Source organism: Martes martes, assembly GCF_963455335.1.
Source record: "Martes martes genome assembly, chromosome: 4".
Lineage (NCBI taxonomy): Eukaryota > Metazoa > Chordata > Mammalia > Carnivora > Mustelidae > Martes > Martes martes.
This window is the reverse complement of record NC_137891.1, coordinates 67949118-67972729: the sequence shown is the minus strand read 5'-3', so window position 1 is coordinate 67972729 and position 23612 is coordinate 67949118. Positions and strand designations below refer to the sequence as shown.

Here is a 23612-nt window from a genome sequence, read left to right as displayed (position 1 = left end):
CACTATGGGGATTCCAAAGAATTGAGAGATACGGGCAATAATGTTTTGATCAGTAACAAAAGAAAATTCAAAAACGGGAATAATGTCAAGACAATGTACAATCAAATAAGAATGAAAACATAAAAAACCAAGTAAAGTGGAAAATGGCAAGGATATAGAGATAGAGATAGAGTCACATATAAGGATGCAGGTGTGAAATATAGTGAAACAAAACATAAAAGGAAAAGATCGCTTCCTCACAGATATTGGGAATACAGTCAAGAGTTGTCTTGCAATGTGAGTTAAGTGATGAAGAAAAGTAATTATTATCAAGGGAGCACAATGTGCCACAGAGTGGGCTGGTTTTACAAATATTTTCTCATTTATTCCACATCATAACTGCATGCGGTATCGTTTCCTTTTTTTATTTTAACTTGAGTAAATGGGAGTTCAATTCACAGTTACTAAGTAACAGAGCTAGAGTTCAAGCTCACGTCTGTGTGACTTAAAAACTCATCTTCTCATTATACTTGAAAACTGTTATTGCTTTGGGGAAAGAAGGAATATTCACCTCGGTAACAAATAAACCAAAATCAGTATATTATTTCCACATCTGACCTCCTATATTGTCAACTTTCTGAGAACAAGGGCTATGTCTTTTTTTTTTTTTTTAAACCCTTGTATCACTTCGGCATTGCACAATGTTTAAGTATATTGAAGGTGTCCAACAATTATTGTTGGACTGTTTAATTTCCTTATGGCTATTTCAATATTCCCAGCAGGATGAGATGAAAATATTATAAAGGAAGACAAATGAAAGAAAAAACATAATTTTAAAAGAAAACTTAGAATAACATAATCAAGAAATAACCACGATGGAAAAGCAATCGATGGTTCAGATTGCCTAGAACAGCATACATAATTGCAAGAGTTATTTGAGTGATTTACACATGCTGATGATGGTGGAAACCATGTCACTGTCAGTTGCCAAGGATAGCACATTCCTGCTCTGTGCCATACCCTGATATTTTTAAGTGGGTGCACTCAAAAAGTTTAAACATCATATTGTCAATTAATCACTACCCAATATTTCCCAAATGCTTTGTTTTTCTCAAAACTTATATTGAATTTTAAAATACATTTCCATGTTCACACTACAAATAATAACTTTTGCTGAAGTTGATTTTAACCCTTTTCCTGACTCCGTTTGAGAAGCCCAACGAACCTTTCTTTTACAGACCACATTTTAACATATACAATTTTAACAACATAGAGTTAAGAGTTTAGAAGCAAAATAATGCATATTCTAACAAAAGTTCACAGTTTTAGGTATCAAAGGAAATCATGATATGCATAACGCACAATAAGCAACATTTGCAAACTACCCGTATGGAGCGTGGGTACATCTGGTATAATATTTAATTTGAATACTATCTTTGTGTTACTCGCTCAGCATGTCAAATAGTACCAGTTATTTCAGTCACCCAAATGAACAGAACATTTAAATGCTTCATTCCATGTCTATGACCAACAAAGCCCCAAAACAAAAATCATAGGAAAAGGTAATGCTAGGAGCTTAAGTTAAAACTATTTTATTCTTGGGGCACCTGAGTGGCTCAGTCGTTAAGTATCTGATGTTAAGCAACTGCTTTTGACTTGGGTCATGATCCCAGGGTCCTGGGATCAAACCCCACAGTCAATAGGGCTCCCTGCTCAGCAGGAAGCCTGCTTCTCCCTCTCCCACTCCCCCTGCTTGTGTTCCCTCTCTCACTGTCTCTCTCTCTGTCAAATAAATAAAGTCTTTTTTTTTTTTGATTCTTATTTATTTATTTGACAGGCAGGGATAACAAGTAGGCAGAGAGGCAGGCAGAGAGAGAGGGAGAAGCAGGCTCCCTGCTGAGCAGAGAGCCCGATGCGGGGCTCGATCCCAGGATCCTGGGATCATGACCTGAGCCGAAAGCAGAGGCTTTAACCCACTGAGCCACCCAGGCGCCCCAAATAAAGTCTTTTAAAAGAATTTATTTTATTCTATTTTATTAAAACTAATTGTATTCTGCTTTTTAAAACCTACTCTTCTAAACGATGTATTTTTTAAATGAGATTCAAGCCAAAAAACAAAGAAGTAATGACTTTAAATCCAACTAGCTTAAACTTGTTCTTATTAAACATAAGTGAGCATATGCCTGGACATCTCCATATACATAAATGGTGATAACAAATAAATAGACAGATACATAAATGGCTACAAAATAGGAATTGTTTTCTGCATATTCCAAAATTATTCAGCTTTATTTACCCTCAACAGCAACACGGAAGGGAAATGTAAAACATTCTAACTTTAATTCTTACCACTAAAATTTATCAAAGTCACAGAAAAAAATTGAGTGGTTGGAATTAATATGGCTATTCTAAAACCATAAAACCAAATAGTATTGACTGATGTTGGAAGATGAAGATATTGCCACACTAACGCTTTGTCCTATCTTTCATTTCATTTTTTGTTGATCAAATATTTTCTTTGGGCTATCAAGTTTTACTTCCTGTCCCAATTCTAGTGATCCCCATAGATGTTTTATCTTAGTTTTAATTGGAATAAAACGCATACTCCATTCCTTTTACCAAGTCCTCTGAATTTCTGAGTTCTTTGTTTGAATTAATTGCATAGCTGGCTGAATGTCTGTATCAGTGGTGTTTCCCGGACAGACTCAGTAATGTTGAGTTTATTCCTGTTAGGGAGTAACTAGCTCTTTGCCTTCAGACTTAATGGACAGCTTGATGCATGTACAATTCTTGGATCATGCTTGCCCTGGAATTAGCTTTCTTTTACTTCATTGTTTTTGGGCATTGAGTATTGCTATGAAGAAATCTGAAGCCCACACAATCTTCCCCCTGATACCTGCCATATAGGAAAACACTATACTCATTATATAGATTAAGAAACTGAGAGTCAGGGGGAAATACTTGTTAATGGTTATACAATTCAATTAAAAGAAAACGCCATGTCCCAGAACTTCCTAATGCTCATACTAGAAAGTCAAGAAAATGTTTACTGTGGCAACCATGCACCTTGTTTTCTTTTTTTCCCTGTGACCATCATGTTCGAATGTGTTTCTGAAGATGGCTGTTCCTGACTTATTTTAGCCTTAGCCAGGGCTGTGGAAAGTGAAGGAGCAAGTAATGTAGCAATCTTCATTCCTGTATGGAAAAGCTATAGAATATGACTGCAAGTATTTTTTCTTCTCTTTAAGATGTAAGATAAAGTGTGCAATTATTCAAGGTCACAAATTAAAGTAAAATCACAATAAAAATAAGATGAAGACTGAATATGATGATATAAAAAATCAAATACGTCTTTACAGATGTGTTAAAAACAAATAAAGATAAGAATCAGTGAAAGAGAGAGAGCTAAGATATATGAAGGCATTCACCAGCCACTTTTAAAAACCTTAAATAATTACAAGGATGTGAAGTGTTGAAATTATGTTAGGCACTTGAGCAAATGTAAAAATCCATAAAATCCATTTTTATATTATAAAATGAGAGTTTAAGAAGTATCTGTTTGTCTATCTAATGGCCCATTTTGCAATAAGTGCCTTTGTAACCTCCAAATAAATTCACAAGCCTTACAGGCTGTGATTATTTTCTATCTCCTTCCCAAAGTAAACTATGTATATGCAATTATAAGGACAATGGAGTGTATATAGACTTAAGACGGGAAGACTGTGATAAAAGGGGGGGGGTGTCTTTCCTTGAGGTAAAGGAAAAGCTACAATTTGATATTTTCAATCACTAATAGAAAATTTCTTTTTATGATGTCTAGTATAATGGTTGCAGCTACTGAAATTATATCCAATTAACTAACAAGATAATCTTTGTACTACATCTACCGTGTCTCTAAATTCATGCCACTAGGTGGCAGTGGCACCATCTAGGGTAGCATTGACCTAAAACAGCTTCATCTGAATCCACCAAACCTCTCCTCTAGGGCATCTTAAGTTTCCAGACAGTTAACACATGTCTCATTTGAAATTTTTGTGGTTATTATTAAAATACAACTACATTAACAAATAAAATATTAATCATATATCTATTTTCATTTTTTTAAAAGATTTTGTTTATTTGTCACAGACAGCGAGAGCAAGAGCACAGGCAGAGGGAGAAGCAGGCTCCCTGCTGAACAAGGAGCCCGATGATCCCAGGACCCCAGGAGCACGACCTGAGCAGAAGGCAGACACTTAAACGACTGAGCCACCCGGGTGTGCCTAGATGTCTATTTTCAAGAGCAGAACTCTCAGAATCAGGATTTAGAGAAAGCTCTATACATGATGGCTGTATCCAGTTGAATTGTACTGCACAAACTGAATCAGGGTGATACAGATAGATGCATTGCTGGAATGTTTAAATAGGTTTTGTCACCACTTACCTTAATTTAGGTTACAGAATTACTCTGACATGTTTTGTAGAGGCAGGAGCTTTCCTGATTCTGCTCCTTCAGGTGGGTTTTAAAAACTAGCTACGTACCTTTCTCAAGATGAAGATCACGTTTTATCCTGCTAATGAGCTTTGAAGCATAGTTTCTTCCTGCAGGACTGTTACTTTTCAAAACGAGGCTGAAGAAATTCTTTTCTTTTCTTTTCTTTTAAGATTGTATTTATTTATTTGACAGAGAGAGACACAGAGAGAGAGGGAACACAAGCAGGAAGAGTGGGAGAGGGGAAAGCAGGCTTCCCACTGAGCAGGCAGCCCAATATGGGGCTCTATCCCAGGATTCTGGGATCACGACCAGAGCCAAAGGCAGACGTTTAACAATAGGGGCACCCGGCTGAAGAAATTCTTGCTGAAGCTCTCAGCTTTTTCTCTTACCTCTGGAACCAACCCATGGTTCAAAACTCTCACCTCTATTATGAGTTACACTCACTAAGAATCAATGCTTTCTTGGATACATTGTCATCTGTAAGCCTCTCTGATACATTTCCTCTTCTGAATTTGCTTTTCATGTGAGCAGCTCTTTTTTTTTTTTTTTCCCCTAAACATTTGTTTAAGATTCTAGGAAGTAAGTTTGCAGGTTTCAGGTTTCCATCTCTCCGAAAAGTTTTGTTCTCTTGTCTTTCGTTATCCTTCAGTGCAATTGGAAGTAGACCGGAGACTGATTTTAAAGCTTCTGTAGATAACAAGTATGTCTTCTTACCTTACCCAGCATCAGATTCTACCAAAGATGCCTGTATTCATTATATACTCCCTTAACTGTAGCCTGAGATTGTTTTTGACATGCTCTTTCTGAATCATAATATCTTTTTTAAATTAACAAATAGTCCCATGCATTTAAAAAAAAAAAAAAAAGAAAGAAAAGAAAAGCTGTAACAACAGGTTGAGTAACTAGAAAATATAAGGAATTTGAGAGTACCAAACACACACACACACACACACACACACAGTGAAGAGGCGCTCTGACCTTAAGTAGTATGCAAATTACTTTCTTTTAAATGGTAGCATGATCAACACAAATGATATTTCTGGGTCTTGGCACATCAAACTACCCACAGATGAAAGATGACTTAATTGCTTTGACCACAGTCCGAGTCAGAAGAGCTCAGTTGGCAAATATAAAAATAGCTTGGTGCTATTTGCATTTGCATTTGAGTAAGGAGTGATTTCATTTTAATGTTTAAAGACTAAGTAACACAGCAACCCACAGGTAGTGAAACACACATTAGAAGGAATGGACACAATCCCTAGCCAGAGCGTGTAAGGGGTTCAGAGGACACATTGATCTTGTCAGCTCTATCCGTGTGTGTAGGAAATACTGCTGTCAGCACAGCACCTTCAAATTCAGATCACAATATATGGAGAGTTTATGTCTTTAGAGGGTAAGCAGTTAAGCATTCATAGAGATTTGTTGCCCATACCATTGCCTTTAAATAACCTCCTAAAAATCTTTTCATAATTAATTATTATTCTGAATGTCTAATATTACTGTTAATGGCTCGCATGGCTCCTCATCATTTCATCTAACAAAATATTTCCCATAAACAGTCACAGGGAGTGAGGCTTGCTGTATTTTAGACTTTACTATGCAGCAGCTCAAATAAAGTAAAAATATATAGAAGAGAAAAAATACGACACAAAGAAAAGGAAGTTTCTCCAGGCCTTGTATTAAATGTGATTCCAAAGCAAGTAATGGTAAAATGGGGACTGTGGACTCTCCATTTCTTCTAACTAGTTATCTTTGAGATGTCTTTATTTTCATACCTTCTAACTTTGTGATATAAACGCAAACTTAATTCAGGAGGAAAAAAAAAAACAAACCTGCCATCACTGATTACCATAGCCAGGCTCACAGACATTTAAATCAAAAGTCACCTGAGTTGGATAAGGTTTAAGTTTTTTCAATAAATTATTTTTTATAATGACTATAAAAGTTATATAGTACACAGAGGCTAGCGGGAGCTAGATACTTTACTGTACTTGAATTGCGAGGAATACTTTCTGAGACATAAAGCTGACAATCAGACATCTGAGTGGAACTGGAAAATAGCACTCCCTGAAAGATGAGAGGGGGAATTTGAGTACCTCGAAGGCAAGAGCCATTGTTCTTTCACTCTTGAACCAGTAGACAGCATGGGCAAATGATAATACAAACGCATGGAAAGAGGCCAAAAGGGTAAAGCCCTACCCCAGAATCACTTAGAGCTGAAAGTCACAATTCTTGTTCCAGGAAAATCTGTATTTCTTCTGGAATTTAAAAACCGGTTCTGTGATTATGCTAAAATCATAAAATGGCTCAATTTACAAAGTAAAACTGCCTTATTCTTTACTGAAATGCAGTAAAGTCACTGAGGTTGCAGTATGTATTTTTAATGTCTTGGTTGTTGTTGTTGTTGTTGTTTTTTCCAAAAATTTAGTTGCTGGGGAAGAAGGGCCAGCAACTTTGGGGAAGTGAGAATATATATTGTTCATAAATGTCATTATTATTTTAAAAATGCATTTTTGATCCAAATGACATGAGAGAAAATGGTTTCAGGTAGTGAAATTTGAGGGACACAAATATGGAGAGCAAGTGGTTAAAATTAGGAAAACTACTGTTAATACTTTTAAAAGGAAAAGAGAATAAATGATGATGCAAAGAACCTAGAGAAAGTATTAGCACTTTATTGAATCTTTTGTTCTTAAGATTTTTTAATTGTTAAGAAAAGCTATATACATAATAGCAAATATATAATTGCTATTAGAAATTATGCAAATATCGGGTCACCTGGGTGGCTCAGTGGGTTAAAGCCTCTGCCTTCGGCTCAGGTCATGATCCCAGGGTCCTGGGATCGAGTCCCACATTGGGCTCTCTGCTCAGCGGGGAGCCCGCTTCCTCCTCTCTCTCTGCCTGCCTCTCTGCCTACTTGTGATCTCTGTCTGTCAAATAAATAAATAAATAAAACTTAAAAAAATTTTTTTAAAAATTATGCAAATATCTACTTGCATAATTTTATCCAGGTAATTAAAATAACTCATAGGAAACCACCCTTGGCTCTCCAGTTCAAGTTTCCCCTATGCTTCAGCTGTCCAATTCAAGGGAACCAGGGTTAACTATCAATAAACTTCTTACAGATTTTTTTCCTGCATGTATCTACCCACATACCCTTTGTGATTCCAAAAATACCCATACTATATTCTACATCTTTCTTTTTGAACTTAATTATGGATCAGAAATGTCTTTCCAGGTCAATTCATTTACTTTGTATATCAGCATACCATTTTATAGAATGGAGGCATTATCATTTATGTAATTATTTGCTTACTGAAGAACATTTAGATTGTTTCATATTTTCTGCCCTTTCAGAAAATCTTTATACATATATGTAATAGTGTTCAGTACATTATTTCTGTGTCAGATTCCAAATCACCTTCCCTGAAAGACTATACCTATTTTGACTACAACTGTTTCGCTTCACAACTCTGCATATTATTAATTTTTAATAATTTTGGCCTATTTTAAAAATTGTTTTAATGGTCCTGAACATTTTTTATATCATGCTTTGGACATTTATATTTCTTCTAATTGCCAGATTAAATTATCTTCCTTTTTTTTAAATTAGGTAGCTTCTTGTTGTTTTGTAGAAACTCTTTGTATATTGGATGTGTTTATTTTCACCTCACAGTCTGCCACTTGTCTTTCAACTTGTTTATGGTCTCATTCCTTACAGAACAGGAATTTAATTTTTTCATGTGTAGTTAAATCTGTCAACTTTTCCCTGTGCGAGTCCTTGGGTTTTTGCCTTGCCTAGGAAAGCCTTTCTACCCTAAGTCTATAAAAACCATCTATCTCTTTAAGTATAGTATGTTACCACTCTGTTTCTTTAAATGTATTTCTCAATCCACAAGGAATTGATTTAATTCCAATTCTAATAAAATAATAAAAATTTTGGGTAGAAATTCTCTTCAAATACTTACAGAACATTAAAACAAGGGACAATAAAAAGCAGAGGTTTAAAAAGAAAAAATAATTCAGACAAACCTGATTTTCTTTCTTGATAAAAATAACTAAATTAGTGGCTAAGGGAAGGCAAGGTGCATAATAAATTTAGATCTCTGACATACATTGTCTCCATAAATCTTTCATAAAAAATTAATTCAAATTGGCTTTGAGATGAACACTGTCAACTGAATTGAAAACTGCCTGATGGACCATAAACAACAGAAATAATAATAGCATTGATGTCTCCAGCCATAGGGAGGAAGAAACAAATGCCACACCAAGATCAATGATAGATCTGGATTCACAAAGCTTTTATATTAATGATCTAGAAGGAAGGAAGGAAGATGATATAATCATTAATTTAACAAATATCACTAAACTGAAAAGTGTGCTCCGCACATTTGAAAGCCTTATTATAGAAGACTGTTGTGAAGGATAGAAACGCAGTGGGATATCCGAGTAAGAATTGACTTGGAGCCAAATCTACAGCCATTTTTCTATCCATATACCAGTTACTTCAGTCAAATCACACTATGGTGACCACTTTGTAACTGACTAGAGACAAATTCAGTCAGTCCAAGATAGCAGAAAGAGAGCAAACCCTCCATAAGCAGGCCAGTTGGGGATATTCAGGAGAAGGGAGAGGGAATGGGGATATAGGCACTGAAGCAGTGGGAATATAGTGTCCCAACAGCTACGGCTCCGACTCCCATGAGACTCCAACATGGCAGAAGCCATGAAATCTGCCAGCGTCTGAGCGTTATGATAGAAAAAGTAAACAAAACACAAACCAATACTGATAATTAAAGGTGACTGAACTGGTTTAATGGAACAGTCAGAGAAGCATAATAAAGTGTTAACATTAAATTCACATAACATTTTAATGTTTACAAAACGCTTCCCCATAGTCCATTTGATTAATACCCTGAGACACTCAGGATAGGCATGATTACCGGATCCATAGTCCTCCTGAAGCTAAGTAGGATCAAGAAAATTGCCAAGGATTACAGAGTTACTCGACAGAGGATCTGCTATTTCTACTACACTTTCTCATGCCTTTTAAAGCAATTCACAGAGAAGTGCAATCAGGTTTGGACATAGGTAAAAATCATAATCCACAAACTTCTTTTCAAAAAAAAAGCAGACTCTATCTTTATGAGACAAGGACTTTCCACAAACACTGAATATACTCAATGTGTTCTTTGGCCTGAAATCCGCACACCTTGTTCCTTCCTTTGTTCCTTCCTTCTTTCTTATTTCTTCCTTTTTTCCTCCCATGATCCTTGTTCTCAAAAACAATGGGAATATGGGAAAGGACTCAAGGGAGTAAGAATGTTTAAGTACCTGGATTACAAAACAGTATTTCTGGGAAGATTTCGACTTCTCCTCCATAATGGCAATGGGAGACTTTTTTTTCGCAAGTACCTAAGACCAGGAGGCCCTTAAATCACTTTTGGGGTTAACTTGAATGTCCCCATGCCCCCTGCATAGTAATATCCATTCTCCACATGGGCACTGCTCCACCATAGATATACAATCCGGTTAGTCTGCCAACATGGTCATTTGCAAATGACGGCCCCCTTCAGGTAGTCCGAATGAAACATTTCATCAGAAGAATGTTATTTTTATGTTAAGACACTTTTGTCATGATGCCTTGCAGCTGTTGGTTTCCTTTTTTATAATACTTGCTTACCATTGTGTAAATACAGCACAAATGTGTGTGTGTGTGTGTGTGTGTGTGTGTATTTCCAAGTGGACAACTCAATCAGTACAGTTTTCAGCCAAATATATTACTAGAGAAGCCCAGTTAATGTTTCTTAAACATAAGTTAAATTGATTATGTGCCACAATACTGCATTGCTAGAGGAGATCAAATGACCTCATCAAAAATGTTTGAGAAGGTGTCAAACTTATCCATGTTAAATTTCAAAATTTAACTGTGAAAAGCTCTCTAGCTAGCCATCTGTTTATCTAGTTCCTCCTATACATAATCAAATTTCTTTCAAACAGGAACTTTTACATTGACAGAGTAAATGAGTCCAAATATTTGGCTTAATAGATTTTCACTGTAATGAATCAAATAAAATTAATCTTTTAACTGAAGTAAGGTTTACATTTGTCTGTTTGATCTACAATATTTTTGAAGGATATTCATAATATTTTGTACACTATCGAAAGCATATCTACTTTTATTTGTATTACAAGCAGCTGGCCTGTGTATATAATTGTAGATGAGAAATGTTTTTAATTAGGATATCATTTCAAAGTTGTAGTGGATTTTAATTGTATTTATAAAAAGGATCAAAGCTTGTGAAAATACACTTCAGAAACATTTTAATTCATCAAAGTGTTAAGTATCCATAATTCTGTTTTGTGCATTAGATTTGAGGGAAATGATTTGGCTTCAGATGATAATTTCAAGTTCAGAAAGCCTAAATAAGACATTCTGAAAGACTGTGCCATGAGAAGACTATTAAACAGAGAAACCAGAAGCCTAACTGAGAAAAGTGGGGAAGATTATTTACTAATGTTGATTGGTAAAATTCGATGAGTTATTAGCAGCAGTAATATCTCAACACATCATCATCTCCCATTTGCCTCCTTTCTGCTATATATGATAAATAGTATCCACAAAAAGCAAGTGAAGAGAACTGTTTTTACTGAAAACACCCACACTTGAAAAAGAAATCTTTTGGCGATTAAAGTATCTCAATAGTATTCAGCACTTGGGTTTCACTAGTCAATTAATTCCTGAGAGCCCTGAGGTATTTATAAAGTTACAGTATCTTTGGCATAAAATGACTAATTAGAATCCTGATTTAGAAATTAAGCTGTGGTTATTTTCTTCTTTCAAATTATGTACTTATGACAAATTAAGGAATTATGTTTTATCATAAGTCCTTAGAATAACAACCATATCGGCCTCTGTAAAAACTATGTGTATGTAAATATAACATACAAACTTCTATTTACAAATAACTAGCTTCCAGGATAGTGTCTGACAACTTTTAATGATCATAAATTTCCAGCTCACGTTTTGTAATCGTAATCAATTTATCACTGAAATAATTTTGGAGACGTAAAATTGTCTCATCCTTGAATATTTCATATTCAGCATTTAAGTATTGTTGTCATCCACCGCGGTATTCTCCTTATTGCCAGGAGATGGCGCTGTGGGTTTTAAATCGCCGCGCTAAAATCCCAAAGTCAAACTAAAACCTCTGCGGTGTTTCTTAATTGGTGACACAAGGCAAGCCCTAAAATTGTCCATCTTTTTTTGTGCAAACAATTTTTCTTTTAAAAATGTTTTCCAACGTCCGATGAAGGTATGGTTCCAGGGAGGAAACACGTGTAACACGAATAAGTAAATCAGCCCTTAGGGAATGCCGCTGAATGCAGGAGTGTGCCCCAGCTAACCAAGAGGGGAGTGAACTCTGCAGAAACTCTTCTCTAGCCTTCCTCTATCTCCATCTGTATAACCCCTCGTTCTCTGGGGTCTCTGCAGTGACAGGCAAGCGCCAAGCTTTTACGCGTGCCTTCCCGCGCCCCTCCCTTTAAGAGTCCCCACAATCGGAAAGGTCCCGCGGGAGCCAAATGAGCCCTCGGTGGCGGGGGTAGGGAAGCTACCTGCGCGCCCCTGTGGGGTGCACAGTCATACTGAAAAAAAACTGTTTCTCCGGGTTCTCTGGGGTTCCAACAGTCTTGAGGGTCAACCTCTTTTCTTTAGAGTAAAGAAAAGGAAAATCTTCCCGAAAGAACTTAGATCAACAGGTTTCAACTTTTCCACGAAGCGCATTCGGGACAATTGCAATGCCGGGGCCTTTGGCGCGCTGCCAGGAATGTTCCAGCGCCCATGGTCCCAGCACCCCCGCTGCCCCCTTCATTAGCCCCGCCAATCCCCAAGACACTCATGGATCCACAGCGTGGCTCTGCAGGTGAGCTGTGTAGGACCTGGCGAAGAAGGGGAGAAGATACTGATGACAAAACGACACCGGAAGGCTTGACTCGGGGAACTTGATGGGCTTGCATCTTTCAGCCACGGATTGGATCCCGTTTTCCCAAACGCCGCAAGGTGCTGGACGATCAACCTCAGCTGTGCAGGCTTCAAGCCGACCCAGGTGCCACCGGACAGCACTGCGCGGGCGAAGGGCAGGGGTAGGCAAATGAATCTTCAAGGTCAGCGTGCCTCCGATTGACGCTGGGGGCACGCCCCGCTTCCGCGCGTCGGCCACTGTCCCCGAGGGCTCGGAGACAGCACTTCCCCGGCGGCCTCCCTGGAAGGAGCCGCGCTGGGTTCCCTGCGGTTCCCGTCACATGCGACCTTCCAGGCAGGACTCCCGGGTTCCCTTCACTCTCCAGGAAATTTGCTTTTCCAGAGCAGCTCCCAAGCGAAAGTTCATGTCACTCTTGCCAAACTTTGCTTTTACTTTTTAGAATGTTCTCTCACACAAATAGGACAATTTTCCCCTTTAGGAAACACACACAGATACCCAAATCCCAGTATTCGGGGGTTCTCCTAACTTTTTAAATCTCAATAAGTAAACTGTTTATTAGGGCTATAGAAATAACAAAAACTCCTGGGTTTGCTCTTTAAAGTAGATTAGATTGTGTTCTGTTCTTTATTTAGGGTCCTATTTCAAATCTCAGGCAAATACTAATAAAGATGATCACCAAGACTTTTAATTATGACCTAAAAAAATTAGTTTGGTCTGAAGTTCAATGCTCTAAATTTCACTGCGGTGATGGTTGCTGAATATTCTAGAATGCTTTTAAAGCTATAGGTATGTTCCCTCCTGCTGTAACAAAACTGTTTTTTGCACAACATGCTCTGGCGTTTGGAAATTTGGTATCCAACACTCTGCAGAGAATGTTCCTTGTCCGGATGTGTTGTGGACAATGAGCCTCACAACGCCAACCTGGGCAGCACAAGGGAGCCCTATTGGGTGTTGGTGATGGACGCCCACCAGCCTTTCCCGTGTGCAGAGTGGCCTGAGCCGCCTCCACTCTGCTGCAAGTGTCCCCCTGTCTCCTGTCCCCCAATTGCTTTGGTAATTCACAGTGATCCTCTCTGAAACTGCACAGAGTCCCAGTATTTAGTTTTCAATGCATCATTCTCAAGGGGTCATCTGTGGGTCATGAGTTTTCACTGCCCGCCAATTTCCTACCCTTTCCTTCTGAGCAGCCAGAAGGTGTTTATTTTGGTTTGTTCACTGCTACCTTTCCAATTTACTAGTTGCTTCCGGAGCCCTTTCCCAGCCTCTTGGCGGAATAAAGTTCAAGCATAGTTATCCAGAGCTCCTCTGACCAGAGAGCACCAAGTGAGCAGCTGAGGCCAGTCCTTTTGCAGGTAGAAACCAGGCGGCAGGATCCCACTCAAGTGAGGGGAGGGAGCCTAGGCGGTGACTTAGGGTGGCGACGATTAAACCAGGTAACGAGACACCAGGCAGATGTGTTTTCATTGCCTTATAAGATAAATGCAGTGTTAAGTGCCTGACAACTTCCCAGAAGCAATCAGCAAAAGTTTACGAGTGCATAAACCTCAAAGACCATTCCCCAATGGTTGTTACAAGGCCCACATTTAGAGCTTCTATAAATTCTCCAGCAGTTTCCCAAAGCTAAGTTTCCCGTGACTACTAAGCAGCCACCTCCTCCGGGGAGACGGAGGGGGGGGATTTTCTTCAACTACCAAAGAGAGAGGTTTGGGGCTTCAACCGAGTGAACTATAGTTGCGGAAAAGTTTGTTCTAGAAGTTTGGATGGCCAAGGAGAGCAGGGAGGTGGAAGACAGGAGTGGAGGTGCTCTCCGGCGCTGAGTTATGTGGTAGCGCCGAAGGACCAGGGACCCGCGAGGGGCCGAGGTCTAGCCAGGGCAGAGCCCCTTCAGTGGGGCTCCAGCTTGGCCATTACAGCCCTGCGAAGCACGGCCCATTTTGGCAGCCGGTAGCTAAGCCCGAGCTCCTACCGGACCCGGGCGTGCTGGATCCTTCGCCCATCTAGTGCCCACTGAGGGACCATCAGGAATGCTGGCATCGCACGGAAAGTCTGGTCCGCTCAGATAGGCAGGGTGGCTGGGAAAACCGTGTCAGACATCTGGGGACGTGTCTCCTGTCCGGCCAGAGCCATGACGGCGCCAGCCTCAGCCCTTCGGGAAGTGGCTAGGGGACTTTGGTAAGTTATTGTCAGGCACGCGGGACTCACCTATGTTTATAGTGAACCTTTGTTTATGATCCCAGTGAAAACAAAGCTGCTAATTGAAAAACAATAACAGGAGCGCGTCTTTAGCTTCCTAAAGGGAGAGGTTAACAGCTGCGAGAGCCAGGGGAGGGAGGGTGGGAGGGAAGTGGCAAGCGAGAGGCCGCCCTGCACGTAAACGTGCTTTTAAGTCCCCAGTGAGACACGTGGGCCGGCTCAAGCCTTCCAGAACCACCGGCCTGGGTCCTGGGCTGGATAGCTTCCCGCAGCCCGCTAGCTTTATCTCAATCTTTGGATTCCAGTAAATCTGAAGGCGCGAAAGTAACCCACGACTGCGTAGTATTTCTGTCCCCAGGAGACTGAATCTCAAGCAATTATTCTGGAAAGATACCGCTGGGTCCCTTTTCATTCTTTCCAGGTGAAAATGCAGACGCCCCTGTGTCGTCCTCACCCCTCCTTTATGAAATAAGGCGACCAACTGTTCTGATATTACCATTCAAAAACAGGTTCTGTGGCGAACCTCATTTGTGAATCTATTACAGAGATTAATAGATTATTTCTCCTTTTTCAACTAATTCTCAGTGGGGAAATTTAACCATATGGTAAGGAGAGAATTAGAATTTCATCACATTAGAGCAAAATGTAATGAAAAGAGTCCAACACCTGGGGCCAACTCTGAAAGCCACAATTAAAAGGTTTTTAATGAAACCAGAGAAACCAAAAATTTCATAGGCTTCAGTAATTCTGCCACATAAGAAAGATTTATTGGAGGTGTTGGGAAATATTGTTTTTACTTATGTCATAAGGATGAAAACCAGCCGCTAAATACCATGTGCTCCCAGATAAAACTCAGGAGTGAGAGGACCGCGTGTACCATTTCTCATCCGGAAAGGAGCACTGGTTTTCACAGCTCTCCCCTTCCTAGCCCTCCAAGAACAACCGAGGCAGATCCAGAGGTCCCTGAATGGCTTCCAAGCTGTCGGTTATGTTTCCGGGTAAATAAATACGCACAAATACCCCCCTTGGTGTGTGAGAGGGTTTGACTCCTGGTGGAGTTGGCTGTTCTGAAACAACTGGATTTTAATCTTGAGGAAAGTTTGAGAAATCAGCTTCCTCCCGTTTAGGAAATCGTATGCTTTATAATCACCATCACTGTCGCAGTTATTTGGAGACCGCTGCAAACGCACCCCTTCCTTTTTTTTTTTTTTTTTTAATCTAATGGGCTGCATAATCAAGTTGGTCTCCATTTTCCTTTTTTTTCCCTCCCCAATCCGGATAGGAAATGGGCAGTGGGCGTGCGGGTGGAAATAAGGCAGTGTGTTCAAGGGGGACGACTGCTTTGCTCTCTTCCTGAGAATCCTGGGTGAATTTTGGGCAAGCCAGCGGGACACTACTTCCCCCCGAAACTCCCATCACCAAATCCGGATCAGAGTCATTCTACGAACAGGGGTGGAGTATAATTCTCGCCCGCAAGGGTAATTTAGCACAAGATGAGACAGCAGTGGCGAGGGAAGGGCAGTGGGGGTGGGGTGCGGCGGATGGGGGCGTCTGCTTTCCCCGGGACTCCCAGGCTTTGCCGCCGATCTACAATTTGCTGAAGGAGCAAAGAACATCCTCGGCTCTAAGTAGGGCTTTTAGTGTGCTCATTGATGAGTGAAAGTCGCCACACATGTCAAGCTAAAGGCAGTTGTTGGGTTACTAACAGGACCCAGCGCCTTGCAAACATATGCGCTAAGCTGTGTATACAGATGGCACGCAGAATAATGGAGCCGGCGCCTTTTATAAAGCTCTAGCTGCTGCCTGTCTTCAGACCTGGGAAATGAAACTATTCAGACTCGCGGCCAGATAGCGCCTGCGATTGTTTGTTACCGTTTTAATCCTATTAATTAAAACGTTAACCTGATTGGGTAGAAAGCGCTGTCCCAACAGGCGAGTCTTCTTCATAATAACCTACTCAGAGATAATGATGTAAAAGACTCCCCCGTCTGTGGCGGCGGCTGGTTGATGGGTCCGGAAATCTCTTGAAGGTGAATCCAAGCAAGATAAACGGTGCGGAGAGGCGGCGCGGGGCTGGGCTCAGAGCGGCGGCGGCAGCGGCGGCGGCTCCACTCCCTCCGCGCCCACCCTCCCACCATGCGGGGCCGCGGCCCATGGTGAGCCCCAGCAGCCAGCACCATCGGCTGGAGACGAAGAAGAAGAAGAAGAGGAGGCGGAGAGCGCGGGGGAAGGCGAAAAAGAAAAAGAAGGGGAGAGGGCTGCCAGCAGCACCGGGACCGACGCGCGCACCAGCCCAGGAGCCCGGCTCGGGCGCGTCTGCGGCGCCGCCTGACTCCCCAGCCGAGGCGGCGGCGGCCGGCGCGGCGGGCCGGGGCTGCGCGCCGGCGCCGGACCATGGAGCGCGGGCTGCACCTCGGCGCGGCCGCCGCGGGCGAAGACGACCTCTTTCTGCACAAGAGCCTGAGCGCCTCCACCGCCAAGCGCTTGGAGGCGGCTTTCCGCTCCACGCCCCCGGGCATGGACCTGTCCCTGGCGCCGCCGCCCCGGGAGCGCCCGGCGTCGTCCTCCTCATCGCCCCTGGGCTGCTTCGAGCCGGCTGACCCCGAGGGGGCAGGGCTGCTGCTGCCACCGCCTGGGGGAGGCGGTGGCGGCGCGGGAGGCGGTGGCGGCGGCGGCGGCGGGGTGGGCGTCCCCGGGCTGCTCGTGGGCTCTGCCGGCGTTGGGGGCGACCCTAGCCTGAGCAGTCTGCCGGCTGGGGCCGCCCTGTGCCTCAAATACGGCGAGAGTGCGAGCCGGGGCTCGGTGGCCGAGAGCAGCGGCGGCGAGCAGAGCCCCGACGACGACAGCGACGGCCGCTGCGAGCTGGTGCTGCGGGCCGGAGTCGGCGACCCGCGGGCCTCCCCGGGCGCGGGAGGCGGCGGCGCCAAGGCGGCCGAGGGCTGCTCCAACGCCCACCTCCACGGCGGCGCCAGCGCCAGCGCCCCCCCGGGGGGCCCCGGCGGCGGCGGCGGCGGGGGTAGCAGCAGCAGCGGCGGCGGCGGCAGCGGCAGCAGCAGCAGCAGCAGCAGCAGCAAGAAATCCAAAGAGCAGAAGGCGCTGCGGCTCAATATCAACGCCCGGGAGCGCCGGCGGATGCACGACCTGAACGACGCGCTGGACGAGCTGCGCGCGGTCATCCCCTACGCGCACAGCCCCTCGGTGCGGAAGCTCTCCAAGATCGCCACGCTGCTGCTCGCCAAGAACTACATCCTCATGCAGGCGCAGGCCCTGGAGGAGATGCGGCGTCTTGTCGCCTACCTCAACCAGGGCCAGGCCATCTCGGCCGCGTCGCTGCCCAGCTCCGCCGCGGCGGCGGCGGCGGCCGCTGCCCTGCACCCGGCGCTTGGCGCCTATGAGCAGGCTGCCGGCTACCCGTTCAGCGCTGGGCTGCCCCCGGCCGCCTCCTGTCCGGAGAAGTGCGCCCTGTTTAACAGCGTCTCCTCCAGCCTCTGCAAACAGTGCACGGAGAAGCCTTAAACACCCCCCCCCCCACCCCCGGAAAACACAAGACCGACCCAAAAGCTAGAGGAAAGTGAAAAGCTGCCCCCCCACCCTTTTTATTTTGGTCCTCTCGTAGTTGTGAAACACTTGCAAAGCAAACAAAGCAGAGGCGAGAACTGAGGAGAAGTATCAGAGACAAACGGGACTTTTAGCCTTGACATCCCCAGAATCTCCGTCTTTGGGGTGGGGAGGGAGGGAGGAGGGAGGTGGAGTTGGGATGAAGTATGGATGTCTTTTTTTTTTTTCTCGGAAAAGTGGCAACTTTGGTGGCAGCCTAGACCGCAAGGGAGCTTAAGAAATAAGTTGGGAAGTAGTCGCTTGGTTATTAAACGTGGAGATTATTTATTCAATGGGAAAATACTAATCCTACTAATAATTGTGAATTTGGCTAGTGCTGAGGGGCAGAGGAGGAGTCCGGGTTGGGTGGCTTGTGGGACGGAATATTCATTCAGACAAATCAGAAAGGGCACTTGAAAATAAATTTTGATTCTGAGCCAGGAGAAAAACTTGAAATGTAGACTTATTTAAGTGGGGGGGAAAAAACAGAAAGAGACACATTGCTATGAAAAGACTTGTATTTTTTATTGTCTCTGAACTTTAATCCTGTGAAAACGCTCAAAAGTTTTGGCAAGAGTGATATAAAAAACTGACTGTGGCTGAAAGAATTGCATTTAAATATATTTATGTGCACCTTGTTACTTTTCACTCTGCAATGATGTATTAACAATTCATGATATTTATTTGTTATTCTTCAATGACCCTTCCACATCAACAATATTTATCATGTGTTAAGGTCATGGGTCTTATGTGCAGATTTTTTTAATGCCTCTAAAATTCTGTTTTATAGATTAACTTATACTGTGTGCCAAGTGTTTAAAAGGTTTATTTGCCAACAAGTATGAAGAGACATATTGATGTATCTGAGCTGCTTAGGTTTATCAAAGGTCACCTGGATATTTTCAGTTGCATCATCCCTGTATTTAAATTGAGCTTTAATAAATTGCTTCAGTCCAAAAATTACAGGAAAGGTGTATTCTTAATTGATGAATGAATTGATCTCTTTTTTTGAAAGGGGACTCCTTTGCATTCTAAAGGGAAAGACATCACAGCAATAGATCCTATAAGTAAGAACATGCTAAGCAAATATTTTTCCAGGCTGTGCTGTGCATTTTTAAAAGGTCTAATTTAATTGCTTTTAATATATATGTACATATATAAGTTATTTTAACTGTGGAGAATTATTTAAGTTAAAAGACTGGTTTGATTTGCCTATGGTGTGAAATCCTTTGTTATTTTTCTAAAAAAAATAAAATTTAAAAAGAAATAAAACTAAGGAAGAGCGAGAAGCTATTTACCCAAAGTGAGCTTTCAGTTTTAGTTTGCATGGCTGTTTGCCTGCCTTTCTGTCCTATGAAAATCAAGAAAACCTTTTTTTAAAAAATGGAGTCCTGCTATTTTCCACTCCTTGCAGATAATACAAATTCAGTTTGTCAGGTTGGATGGCGAGTTGGGAGCTATGATGGATCTACTGGCGGGTTTTGGATGTGTAAAGAATGATATATATCTTAAATAGGTCAATCAGACTATGACAGCTATGTACGACCATTTGTATGTGTATCTATGTCAGAAAGAATCTTTATTAAAATATTTTGATCAAACATTTTATTATGCTGTGCTTTGTGGAAGGAGCAATCACCTCTCTTCTGTGTTACTCTTTGCTTGAAAGGTAACAAAAAAGAAAGGAGTTTCAGAGAAGGTGGAACTAAAGTTTTGGCAGGGATACACAATTAAGAGTAGCTCTAGTTCACTTGTGTACTTGTTAATAGGACGATGGCTGGGCCTGGTCATTGGAAGAGAGATAAATGGGGTCACTGGTGAGACCCAGAGGAGATCCAGAGTTCCCATCTGCTGGCATGAACTTTGAAGGCCATGCTGCCCCTGGAATTCTTTCTCCCACTTGTATGGTATTGTTAACCGTGTCAGGGCCTATCAAAGAGGGTAAAGTTTTTTGAAGAGTTTTAATCAAAATTTATATCTCTAACTGCCTGAAAGCCAAGGAAAAGAGATGGATTTGGATTCTCTGAGAATGGATTTTATTGTGCCTTTCCACTTTTTTGGTAACAGGAAAATCAGCCAGGCTTAATTATAAGTGTAAACAATGCCCATAGAGATTTTCAAAACTTACTAGTGTGGCTTGTTAATGACATTTTCAGGGATTATATGGGGATTGGGTTGAGAATTGATTCTATTAAAGAATGAATAGGCTTGTATTTGGACCTTAATAATGTCTTCAAATATAGAAGGCTTGATTTTTCCTGTGGTGGAGGTTTTAGAGATGGTGGCGATGGTGATGGTGCTGGAGTGAGAGTGTTTCCTCTGTAGGCAGTCTGCTACATGCATTTTTGTCTGCATAGCCTCAGCTCATAATGATATCCCTAAATGACATCAAACTTAGTGGGGGGTGAGGGAGGATATTTTCTGCTCCACTTGCCATCAAAAAAGATTAATCAGAACCTGTAACTTTTCAGAAAACATAACAGCAAAGGGCCTTGAAGCTGGAGCCCTCCCAGTCAGGGAGTGGGGGCAGAGGGAGGGAACAGACTAGGGCAGCCCCCGGGCAGGAAGAGACCGTCTCTCAGCATTTACCAGACAAAGCCTGGGTGCGTCTAATTATGATTATTAAAACAATTTCCATGACGATGTCTAATATTATGTTAATTTGAAAACAACTGTGTATGAAAACTGTCGACTATAATACCTAAATTCATTTAATGAAACACATCGTTAAGGCAATTAAACCTCCTGGATGTGATTAAGAAACATAATTACGACACTGTTCTGCGCCATAATTGGGTGTCTTTAATCAAGGGGTAAAGTGATCAGCAACACAGCCATTAGTTTGTATTGTTCTGGCCCTGCTGTCCATCATTCTGATTAGGAATTAACCACAGCCACCATCAGTTAAATTTTTTTCTTTTTTGCATATTAGCATTATAGGGGATACACTTGCTGCAAGATTTACTGCTTAATATCTCTCCTTATTAAGAGGACCTCCTTGAAATACTCTGTAACCTCTGTACTGTTCAACTATTATTAGAAATTGTGCAAATAACAAAGCTTGGACTTCAGGAGGAAAAGAAATGCTCGTCCTTCCTTCACTCTTTTAAAATTCAGTCTTACTCCTGAAAGAGACTTGGAATGGTCAGGGAAAGGAGATCGTGTTGAGAATGTCAGGTGAATGTGCACAATTATTAAAAATAGCAGGGTTAATAATATTTATTCTCATGTTGGTCATTTAAGACAAATCAATTCTCTTTCCCAATCCAGGAGTTGGCCAGCGTTTGGTTTTAGGAATAAAGATAAGACATCTGAAAGGAACGGGAGAGGTTTCCGCGATTTACTTAGATGGCCCTCCACAGGGCCTCAAACTTTTCAAAGTTTCTTCAGCAACAGCTTTTAGAGAAGGAAGCCGATGGTTGGAGAAACAGCTCTTCCCCCACCTGGCGAACCCCTGGCGCCACCTCCTTTCTGAGATTTGAGTCCTGAATTGCGGTCCACTCTGAAAAATTGGCCCCCACACTTGTGGGCCCCAGATGGACTTCCACACCCGAGCAGGCACGTCGGGCCCCAGTGGCTGAGCAGCAGGGGCGGCCGTGTGGTCTTGCGGAAGTGTCCTGTGGCCCGAGCAGACAGGCTGGCGAGTAAGCCAGAGGCATACCAGACCGCCAGAGCACCTTGTCCCGCCTCGGAGCCCGCTCCACACCCAGCGCACCTCAGGGCGCTTTTCGTGAGCGGTCCCGCGGGGAGGCATCCTGCTACGTCCCGTCTGTTAGGGAACAGAAAGTAGGCAAATGAGGCGGAGCAAGGATCCCACTTGGGTCCCACTTGGCCTTATTCCACCGGTTTCCTTCTCTAATTTCTCTCTAATTTCAATTGTCTTCTCAAATTTTAATTCCTACTTAGGTCCCCTCTCCAGTTTGACACCAGGCACCTACAGAAGCCTCGGAGCTCTTCGTGGACTCCTACAGGACCAGCAGCTGATCATTTCTGAAGATCTTGCTAGTTACCCCTGGTATCTCCTCCCCATCCTGTGTGTGTGTGTGTGTGTGTGTGTGTGTGTGTGTGTGAGCGCGCACTCTGTGGTGCATTCTCCACTCTCCGCAGCTGGGCATCCCCCCAAGATCCTGTGTTGAGCTTAAATTCTTCTCCCTTCTATCCCACTCACCACCCATCGCTACTGCCGACAGCTCACCAGGGAGGGCCCAGGCTCACAGGTTACCCTTCTCCACGCGCTCTTGGTCTTGGACTCTGGAACCGAACCTTTCCACGGGCCCCGGACCGCGAGATTGCTCCAGCATGAGTAGCACCGACTTTTCCATTGTAATGACTTATGAAAGATATAATCATGTGTTAAATTGAATCCTCCGTTTAACTGTTAATGGTGTGCTCTGGGCACATTTACGTATTAGATGCTATGGTAACTAATTACCACTAGGAAAAAGGATAATACACTTCCCAGACTTTGAAAAATAATGATGAGAGTTCACTTGCCGGCTCGCAGCACACTGTGGCGGCTCGGCCGGGTGGAGCGTCAGAGTGAGTGGAGACCCGAAAGTGTGCTCGTAGAAGGCAGGAGGTAATGAATACTGGTCAGGGGAGTCTTCTTACCAAAACCTTTAATGAAACTGTGCTTCAGTTGGGGAAGTGGTGGTGGTGGGGTGTGTGTTGGGGGGGGGGGTACCAACTATACAACAGTGCCTCTAAACAAAATTAAATTGCAAGACGTAAACATCAGAAACATAAATAAGTTTTCTTTTAATTAAAATGCAGGCCAGATTAAATTATCCACGTGCCAAGCAACTTTACATCAATTAACAGTTTTTTGTTGTGTGGGCAAAATAAATGAGCCGGTCTCCTGCGCGCTCTGCGTTGGCACTTATAACTCAGATGCCCCTGGATTTGCCAAGCCAATGAGGTGCAGTTGATTTAAATTTGCCCTTTTAAATCAGACATTGGGCACAGTAGATGGAAGGAGGGGAGGCGAGGAGGAGGGAGGGAACCAGGAGACAGTAACTTAAGTTTAAGAGCAAAAACAACTCTCAGGTTAAGAGTCCTTTTCCTCCCGTTGGATCTCTGGCTCTCCTGATCCACGGATATGTGATTACTAGAACCAAGGTTCTCTAGGTTGTGCTGAAAAACCAGGTGTCTATTTCACCCCAAGGCCAGGGCAAATGTTTGTACTGGGGACCTGGGAGAGCAGGAGAAGGGAGGGAGCCTTTTCCCAGCCAGCCCGAGATTGCAGACTGAACGTCCACCATACACGTGCCCACCGCGCTGCTCTGCTCGCGCTGCGCCCTGGGAGGGACTTGGTATCCGCAGCCGCAGAGCTTGCGTTCTCCCAGTGCTTCCCCTGGACTGGGTTCCCAGCCCCTCCTGTG

At 42.8% G+C, this 23612-nt stretch overlaps 1 protein-coding gene across 1 annotated transcript; it reads left to right on the top strand.

Moving 5' to 3' along the window:
* Positions 1-17028: 17028 nt before the first annotated feature.
* On the top strand, positions 17029-18150 carry BHLHE22 (basic helix-loop-helix family member e22; the record flags this gene model as incomplete). Its single annotated transcript, XM_080799950.1, has 1 exon — positions 17029-18150. One exon carries the CDS (start codon positions 17029-17031, stop codon positions 18148-18150), a length of 1122 nt encoding a protein of 373 aa, XP_080656076.1.
* Positions 18151-23612: the final 5462 nt, after the last annotated feature.